Raw genomic sequence first — 9,937 nt, forward strand, 5'->3', positions numbered from 1 at the left:
TGGCACACCTTTCCCTGGAAATCTCAGAAGGCATTTTACAGTACGATGAGCTGGTAACAGCTACCCATTTTGTCAAAAAAGCAGTCCCACCTGCCCTGCGATCATCCCCGTTCTTGTGCACAGAAGCTGTTTTCCCTTGAACTACGCTATTGCTTGTCTAACCCTTCAGTGACCAGGTCAAAGAGCTAAACTAGGGAAAACTAGTTTAAACCAGTGGGGAAAAAAAATGTCTGAAAGATCAAATAGATATTAATTGATCTGAACGTCATTCTCCATTAAATAATATGCCCTCACCAACTTTTGGTGAGGACAAGAGGAAACAGCCTCAAGTTGCACCAGGGGAGGTTTTGATTGGATATTAGGAAAAAATTTCTTCACCAAGAGGGTTGTCAGGCATTGGAACGGGCTGCCCAGGGAGGTGGTTGAGTCACTGTCACTGGAGGGATTAAAAAGATGTACAGGTGCGGTGCTTAAGGACATGGCTTAGCGGTAAACTTTGTAGCACTAGGTTAACAGTTGGACTTGATGACCTTAAGGTCTTTTCCAACCTAACTGAATCTATGATCAAACCTGTTTTAAGAATGCTGTATTGAAAAGCTACATAAAAAGAGCAATAATTTTCTTAAATTTAGCTACTCAAACCATGGTGGGGCTAGATGAGCACCAGAAGATTGACACAAAAGGGGCAGAAATTTGTCACCCAGGCAGAGTGACAGAGTAAGACCATTTCTTCGCTCAGCAGCTAACCCCAAGACCATTTTACCTGCACTAGGAAAGCATGCACTTCGAGGTCACAGAAGAAAAGACAACAGTCTCTCCTGCTTACAACACAACACATCAAAATTTCGCATTGCATATCATGGTTTATTTCCTCTGCCTTTGACAGACTAACAGGAGACATCCAGAAAAGTAACTCTGCTTGTTATTGCCAGATCTTGATTTCTCCAGCCCAATCGCATGTTGCAAGGAGCGACGGCAAGACTGGGTGAAATATTGCACTCACACAAGCTTCTTTATGTGCAGACAAAGTGCGAATAATCCTAGCAGTATGATAGTTGTAGAAAAACACTTTGCCATCTGAACTTCCTGTCACCAGAAGTGTTCCATCTGGAGAAAATTCACAGCCCACTGCAAATCCTTCCACCTGTGAAAATCAAAACCAGTGTAACTCCTGATGCTGATTAGAAAAGTTCATTGTCATATACTGAAAATGAACACAGTATGAAAAAAAAGTATCTTTAAATAAACATACACTGAAGATTTCTCCAGGTGTTTATTAAAACACAGCTATAACACAAAGTTATTTAATCAAGCTATTAAGTATTCATAAAGTCTTCTAATAACTATCAGAGTGAGTACGATTCAAAATAGACTTGCACACAGGAAAGCAAATGAAGCCAATTAATATATCACTGATTATATATCAAACACTATTAGCAGACACATTAAAAAGCACAGGTAGTTTGCTATCTGTTTCCCTTCTAGACTTGGATACTAAGTTCCTTGTGAAGTAGGATACCTTATGTCCTTCATATCTTTTCTTTTTGTTGATTCGATAAGGTCGCTGGGCAGAAAACAAAGCCATGTAGTTCCCATTCGTCTGAGCAACAAACATAGGCTCTTTCGGGTGTAGAGTCAGGCTTGGGCAAGTGTAACGCTCCTGAAAATAATAAAGTTAGTTGTGTTGTATGAAACAAAATATTTGTTCAAATGATTCAGGTTTTCCTTTGACATATTTGAAAGACCAAAAAAGGCAAGCTGTACGTCAGTCATTTCTATAGCATACATTATATAAAGATACTTAACTCACTACAATCTGAAAAAGTCTTACACTAATACAAATATTAAATCAAATCTCTACCCTGCTTTCCTAGATACTGAACAAAATCCCATCTGCCTCTGAACCATAATTATTCTGCAGAACAGCAACTCCAACGCGATGATACTCAATGATCCTCTTTCTGCCCAAGGAGAACTTAAGTTTGAAAGTGAAAGTGAATCCTCTTCTCGAACGTCCCTTCCTCCACAGCCATATTGTACCTTCCATGCTACATTGTACAGTTCTAAAATCCCCATCCTCTCAGTTCTGGCCACACTGACAGGAACAGAAATCACCCCATTTAAACTGATGTCTTTCCCCACCCCACTCTTATAAAAAATAAAAAAAGAAAAAACAGATCACTATTGGTGTATCAAGTCAGAAGTTCCTTATGACAGTGATTTGCCACGTAGTCTGCTGCTGGCTGTAAATTCATAAATATCTTCAAAAATTCATACTGCTTGGCTTTAGTGTTTGTATTTAAGACTGAATTAAGTACTTTCAAAACTCTGCACTGGTGACTGCATCAGAAATCAACCGCTCTCACAAGGTTTCCACCAGGTCCAAACCTCTGCTACTTTCAGCCTAACCTACAGACACAGCGCTGGGTTTTGATGCCATAAATACAGATTAAGAGAGCTTTGGCTGTAGGATGCGTCTGCATGTGACGGACTCCAGGCTGACAGCGATCACTGGACACCACGGGCTATGTGGTAGAGTAGGAAGAACATCAGACTGGTGGTGGTGTGTGGTTTGGAAGTGAAGAATTGGGAAGGAATTTCTGGATATTGTAAGGTATTGGGCACAGAACCAAAACAGGGTTAGGAGGTGTCGCTGGGCAGGAGTGTGCTCCACGGCAGAGCACTGCATGCTTCCAGGGAGAAACTGGGTTTAACAATACGAGATCAGAAAGCACAATGCAATCTGCAGGAGCACCGTGCTGTTGTGTTGGGTATAATGTGGCAGTGGGTTATTTTAGAGCTTTTAACTACTAATTTGTCAATGCAGAGAAGCAACAGATCAAGTCCTGTTGAGATCTCATCTGTTTGGTGAGCCCAGGGGTTCTCTTCCACCTTGAAGGGTTCAAAGGTGAAATTCAAAGAAGTGAAGCAGAGTTTTCAAAATCACCACCAAAGTTTTGTTTACTCAAAGTGCAGAAAAGGGGGAAACCAGTCCATATCAGAGATGCTGTAGTTGTGAGAAGATAGGCTGGTGGGGATTTTTTTGTTTGCTTGTTTGGTGGAGGATAATGAGAAAAAGTTGTTTGGTTGGTTTTGAATCCTTGATGCTGAACCTGACTGTTCTGTACCTTATATATACACAGCTTTTTTTTCTGTTGCCTATACAAGATGTTGACAGATCCAATATTGGACAAAGACATCACTGTGGAAATTAAATGTGAAATAATCCCATTAGATCATCAACTGTATGCCCTTGTCAGTAGAGAAGTGTTCATTTTATCCAAAAAGCATCCATATACAAATCAATCATATTATATTACATAGGATATTAGACTTGGTTTTTCAAAAAAGACCCAGGGAGCTGGAATTATCTATTAACTTCCTTGGTAACCTCCTCTGAGGCTGTCACCCTTTCTAGACAATTTAGTCCATTCAGTATCTTGCCTGGATAGATTACCAAGAAAAACACTGCACCTGCACTGATAAAAGTAAATTTTGGCTCTGCGATTATGCCACACTAGATATCTATATGCATGTAGCAGGTTGCTATAATTATTCGAATATTAAACTCAATTTGTCAATAGCCCTCACTGCAGCTGATGAGAAATGTATGAAAAAGTGTGAGAAAAGAAACGTGGCACTATGGCAACTACTGCCATGCACTGCTGGCAAGCTAGAATGACACTGCAGTGGCCTTGCCTAAATATAGCTTAGGTGTCAGCGAATGAGCACTGAAATGTAAATATTTTTAATACAAGGAGACCTATCAGTCTTCAAGTTCATTTTTTAAGAATAATCAAGTGTTTTTAAAACACTTAACACCACCTACATTAAGAGCATTTTATACATCTGCAATCATCCGGCAGAAAACCAAAAGCTTTTTTTTTTGAACGACACTGACAAGCATGAAATCCTAAATCATGACCCAAACAATAGTAGTTGTTAATCTTACATGAAAAATCTGATTGGAGATTTTCGCAGCGCTTTGGAAGTCCCATGCAATAATGGTACGATCAGCTGAGTCACGGCTTACTGCATCGGTGCTTGTAAGAAATTCTCTTTCTTCAGGGAGAAAGAGTATATCCAATGTCTGTTGCACAGCTGCTTTGTACACTCGCAACACCTAATGGATAGAAAAGTTTGTTATGTTTTGACAGATTAGAAGAACATGATAAGCTACTTATTAATACAAAGAGAGAAAACCCATCGCAAACATTTTATCATTTTAAAATTTTTAAACATTATTATTTTAAAATAATATTTTTAAAATTTGAAAAAGTAATGTTGAAATTTTAAATGTTGAAGTACTAGTGTATTAAATAGCTTGTTAATGTATACAAAGAGTCTGCACACAGGAAAACTAAATGAGATTAAAAAAGGCATTTATATATTATATTTATATATACCTAAGCTTCTGTTATAAATTCCCAAGGAACTAAGAGTTAGATGCAGAAAGAGCTTTAGACACCACAATGTTTGCAGTGGAGCTGGGTCTACACAAACTCCCTTCCATTTTATGAATTCTTCTGGATTCTGCTTATGCCACTGCAACTGGAAGAGTGGGCTAACAAGAATCTTACGAAGCTCAACAAGGACAAATGTAAGATCTTGCACCTAGGAAAACATAATCCAGGAGTGCAGCACAGGCTGGGATCTACCCAGCTGAGGAGCAGCTCTGTGGAAAGGGACCTGGGGGTCCTGTAGACAACAAGCTCAATATACAATATGCTGCTGCAGCAAAGAAAGGCCACGCGATGCTGGGTTGGATCAACAAGGGCATCACCAGCAGAGACAAAGAAGCCATTATTCCACTCTACTCGGTGCTTGTCAGGCCACAGCTGGAATAATGTGTTCAGTTTTGGTCCTTGCTATGTAAAAGAGATGTAGACAGGCTGGAGGGGGTCCAGAGAAGGGTCACAAAGATGATCAAAGAACTGGGAAGCCTGCCATATGAGGAAAGGCTCAGAGAACTGGCTTTGGTCAGCCCTGAGAAAAGGAGGCTTATGGGACACCTTACCACCATGTTCCAGTGTTTAAAGGGTGGCTATAAAGATGAAGATTCCTGTTTAAAAGGAGTCACATGGAAAAAGACAAGGGGTAATGGGTACAAGTTACTCCTGGGGAGATTACAATTGGACACAAGAGGAAAATTTTTCACACTGAGAACAATCAGCCATTGGAAACAGCTCCCCATGGTAGTGGTGGATTCCCCAACACCGGACACTTATAAGATTCAGCTGGACAGGGTGCATCTGGACTGTGCTTTAGCCGTGAAAGGCTAGACCATCCTTGAGGTCCCTTCCAACCTGATAACTATGAGTCTATGATTGATCTTCAGAGTGCTCCTAATTCAATCTGAGCATCTCTCTTCCTCCTTCCAGGAAACTTCAGAAGTGTAACTCTTTGCTCTTTTTGTTCTAAAAATCTTCAACTAGTTATAGAGCCAAGGAAAAGAAAGGAATTAAGTTAGTGGGGATTTGGGACTTAGAGGTACAAAAAGGACACGGCAGGAAGTGAATATTCTTGTTGATCCTTCCAGACTTAATTATAAATCAGTTTATGACTGCAGATGAGTAAAGTTGATGATTCAAGGTTCTCCCAGTCCCACGCTGCTGTTTGTCATTGCTTAGCTTGCAAGTGGTGAGACCCCGGTGTCAGGACCGTAGGGCAAGGGAGCAAAGCCTGCATGCTCAGTCAGAAACTGCCTACAAGGCCAATGTGAACACACTCGGCAGAAGGCTACACCGTTCATGAGAAGATCTCTCAGCCCCATCAAGGGGTCTGACACCCTCTCCTGAAAAAAGAAACCCAAGCAGAGTTTGCTCTTTTCAAGTGCTGCCAGAGAGGGAGGGATGGAAGGAACAGGAGTGCTGCTGTCAAACAGTTCAGTGCTTCAAGGACTCGATCAGGGTCCTGCCTTGGTCTACAAGGATTCAGTCCCACACCTCCCACCTCATCTGCCTACTGACTGTCCTGATAAGAAGCAGTGTCTGATGCTCCTGCTAGTCACTGCCGAAAATGCAGGGCAGCAGGGAAACAAAGTCATCAATACTCCAAAGCACTTCTGGGCTCAAGCGTAAATAATGTGGTTTCCCATCATATAATCAATGCATATGAACAATCTCTAAAGAAGTTTGTGATGTAAAAGGAAATACCAAAATTCCCAAATCTTCACAACTCAAAAACACCAGAGTTCCCAAAACTAGATCCTCTTTCAGCACTTATACCAAAGCAGGTTGGATCCACACAGAAATAGGTCCTCAGCCACAGGATTCTGAATATTTCTACAGCCTGCGAGTTGGATCTTAAAAAGAGAGACTTTGAACTATTCTAAGGGATATATGAACAATTTGAATTTCCTTTCTTTCCACCTTTCTTTGTGAAATTCTGCATCAATGTTGTCTACTTTAAATTTTGCAAATCAATACTTCTGCTTTCTTTTTCTCTGATTTGCCTCCAGCTAAGAGAAACTTCAAGGCAAATGGCCAGATCAAAGCAATCCATCTCTGAATATGGTGATCCTTAAAACTAGGACACTGGAAGACTCCTAGTTATTAATATCTAAATCTCTCTCTCTCCAAGACAGCTAAAACGTAGCAGCCTGCACTTCCAACAGGGTCTTCAGAGGTTAGCCCTTCTTCTAATGTCACTACAAAACCTAACAGAGCACAGAGGATGCTTCAAAGTATTATACTGAAATGCTTTCCAACTTTGTGAGGCATTTCAGTGCTTCCTTTATATCTCTAACACAGCACATGACTGCTGACTTCAGGACCTTTTACAGATACTGTAAGCACATGCATTTAAAAAAAAAATAATTTTCAGGTGTCACAGTGTAATAGCCTAGATTATACCTCTGGTTTATATACTTTACCCAATAAAAGAAAAATCATTGCAAATATCAAACATGAGAACTTCTTGATTTCTTGCCTCAAGCTCAAAAACCTTTGACTGTTTGGAAATGTTCAGAACTAGCTGATGCTGCTTTAAGGTAGCGATATACCAGATGATCTCCTGAGATCCCTTCCAGCTCCGCTTCCTGTGATCTCGGCATATAGAAGGATGTCAGCAGCAGCTGCTCCAATTGCTTTTCACAGGCTCTGCAAAGAGCCTCAGTCAATGCAAGCACCCTACACACCCCATAATACCACCCACAAGATGTAAACCTGCAGAATCAAAAACCAGCGCACTTTTCATCAAACTGCCTGCATTTTTAAGATCGCAAATATACAAATGTGTTACTTGTTCTCGTCAGATTTTTTCAGCCTAGGAATCTGCATAATATACAAAGCAATTAAACTCTGTAAAGCCAAAAGTGGTATTTGCATATTTATAGCCTCCACTTTCTCTATGGAGAAATCACCATGCATAGATAGCTATTTCTTCACAGAGTTATAAAAGGAAGTCCATAGTTTGTAACGAAAGTAAAAAATTAAGCTGTTTTGTAGGAGAAAAATAAAAAAGAAACCCCCGAAGTAAGAAAAACAACTCACAAAATATAATAGCTGCCTGGAACGAGAAACGGGACATTTCATACAGAAACCTGAAAGCTTTAGGAACTGCAAGAGAACTGAAATAAAGTTAATTTGAGAGGAGGGGACACAAAAAGGCTCTCCCACCCTGGCAGATTGAAGGACGCAGCTACTTAGCAGCAGGCACCTTCAGAGAAGTGACAAGTCTCAACCGGAGACTCGGCAAGATCAGAGCACGGAGCTGCACAAATGTGTAGGAACAGGGCAGGGAGCAGAAACAAAGGCCAGTTGGTGCTGGGAAATGAAGCATGATGTAGAGCAATAAATGATAATAGAGTCCCAAACAGTGGTTCACAGTAGAGCTTCTACAGTATTTTCTTATTCTCAAGACAAAAAACTTGGACATACCATTTGGATCTTCATCTTGTAAAAAAACCCTGTGAAATGTAAAGTAGGTATGTATCCCGTACGTACACTGTGTCCAGCACTGTCAAGGGGTTATAGTTTCGTTCTGGGGCTTGTTTTTAAAGGTTTTGGACCAACAGAAATCTCTCAGTAACAAAAAAGAAGGGACTGTGAAGTGGTAATGTGCACATAGTTTTAATTTTTGATGAAATCCTGTTGGGATCTTACATAAATACATAAACTGTCACTGTCAAACATTTTCACTGACAATCTTTAAATATATTTGCTTGCCTGTTATCAAATAGGATACCTAACTGAACTAGCTGTGTGTCAGCTCTCTAACAGGAAACTGTCTTTATAAAAATTAGTACAAAAGACCATCTTTTTCTATATGGTTGAAACATACCTCAGGAAAAACTATGCTGTTTGATCTTCAAACCACATAGTAAGAACTGACTCAGAGAACAATAAATTATCACTTTGAATGGCAGCTGGGAACTTGATATACATAGTATTTAAATTCCCCCATAAAGATAGCTCTCAAAAATAACTAATTGCAACACCCCTGCTCAGAAAAGTACTCATAATTAAATCTGCTTTGTTCAACCTTTGACAATTAATTCATGACATGCCTGAGGAACTTGCTTGAGGAAAGCACCAGTTTCTCTACCCTGCTGGCTTTAGTCTGTTAATAACAGCTTTTGCTCTTTTTCTATTTGTAGATTTATCACCCATAAGCACTGGAAAACCACAGTTCACTTCAATGTAAACACTTTCTGGACACAAAAGAAATAATTTCGAAGGAAGGCCTAATAGTTTCTGGTGTCAACACAATCCAACATAATAACAAAGTTTCTTCTCTAAGGCAAGAGTTCATGGCTGCAGGCATTTGGCTAGAAAGGTAAATTTAAGCAAATTAAATCAGTTTCAAACAGATTCTTGTGGTTCTGGTGACTTGAAAAGCATGCTGTGATGCCGAATTCAAGGTATATATTTCAGATGAGTGTTCTGTAATACTTCTTTCCATAAAGCACAAGCAATGCCTGGTATTATGTTTGTCAAGACAACTCAAAGCCTCCCCACAAGCAACTCAGAAGCTGCTGCTCACCCCAGCTCTGTGCTGGTCACCTGTAACCTATGTGCGCCGCACTTCCCCAAAATCTTCTCGAGCTTTACCCAAGTGGTGAGAAAGAACCGTGCTGTTATAGTCCTTGCCCTGAGCAGCAGGAGATGAGGTCTCAAAACAAATCTAGTAAAACAAAGGGCAATCTGGATGGTCATGGGAAAAAACCTTTATCAGTCAGTGCCATGGCTTCCAACCTGTAAACATTTTTTCTTCCAATTCTTGTCCTACCTTTTTAGATTGAGTGCTTTGGCATGAAACAGTCTATTCCTACTTGCATGGCCGGTAACTAATGGAATGAAGGACTCACTTCTCTGTGAAACAGTACTACACCATTACTAGTAATAAAAAGTGCGTTTTAACTTAAAAGGAAGTTTGTTTTACATAAAATAGAAACTTTTTTTATCTACTGTAGTGGAAGCCATTTGTGTTCACCTATTTACAGAGTAAGGTGCTGAGGCAGATGACTACTATTTGCTTTTTAACTACATGTTCACAACAAAACCACAACTATATGACAAATCCAATTTATATCTCAGACCTCCATGTGAAAACTATAATGGTAATTTTATCTCAAAATACATGATACTATCGCAGGCAATAAGATCAAGCATGCTACAGTTTTATGTTCTTTTAAAGTCTTTAAACATGACTGCTGTATTTCTCTTTATGTAATTACTTTGCTTTTCTTTTGTTTTTTTTCCTGTTTATAATTGCTGTTTTCAGACACAGCTCAAGATTATCAAGAGGTCTTGAGAACAATTAAAAGGAAAGGGAGACTGATTAAAATGAAGAAGTAGTTAAGCTTAATCTGGTATTGCTCTGTAAGACTTCAGACGTGAACAATGTACATGGATTTTTTTAGTGACTCTCAGATTGCTTAAGAAGGCATAAGAATCTTCTGATGGAAAGTGACAACTATATATTATATATATAA

General features: G+C 39.6%; 1 protein-coding gene across 1 annotated transcript; it reads right to left on the reverse strand.

Annotated features, from left to right (window-relative positions):
- Positions 1-922: 922 nt before the first annotated feature.
- On the reverse strand, positions 923-4,123 carry WDR25 (WD repeat domain 25; the record flags this gene model as incomplete). Its single annotated transcript, XM_010160140.1, has 3 exons — positions 923-1,144; positions 1,520-1,660; positions 3,953-4,123. Coding segments are annotated over 3 exons (534 nt in total), but the record flags the coding sequence as incomplete, so codon positions are not given.
- Positions 4,124-9,937: the final 5,814 nt, after the last annotated feature.

Source organism: Eurypyga helias, unplaced genomic scaffold, assembly GCF_000690775.1.
Source record: "Eurypyga helias isolate BGI_N326 unplaced genomic scaffold, ASM69077v1 scaffold4981, whole genome shotgun sequence".
In the NCBI taxonomy this organism is placed as follows: Eukaryota; Metazoa; Chordata; class Aves; order Eurypygiformes; family Eurypygidae; genus Eurypyga; species Eurypyga helias.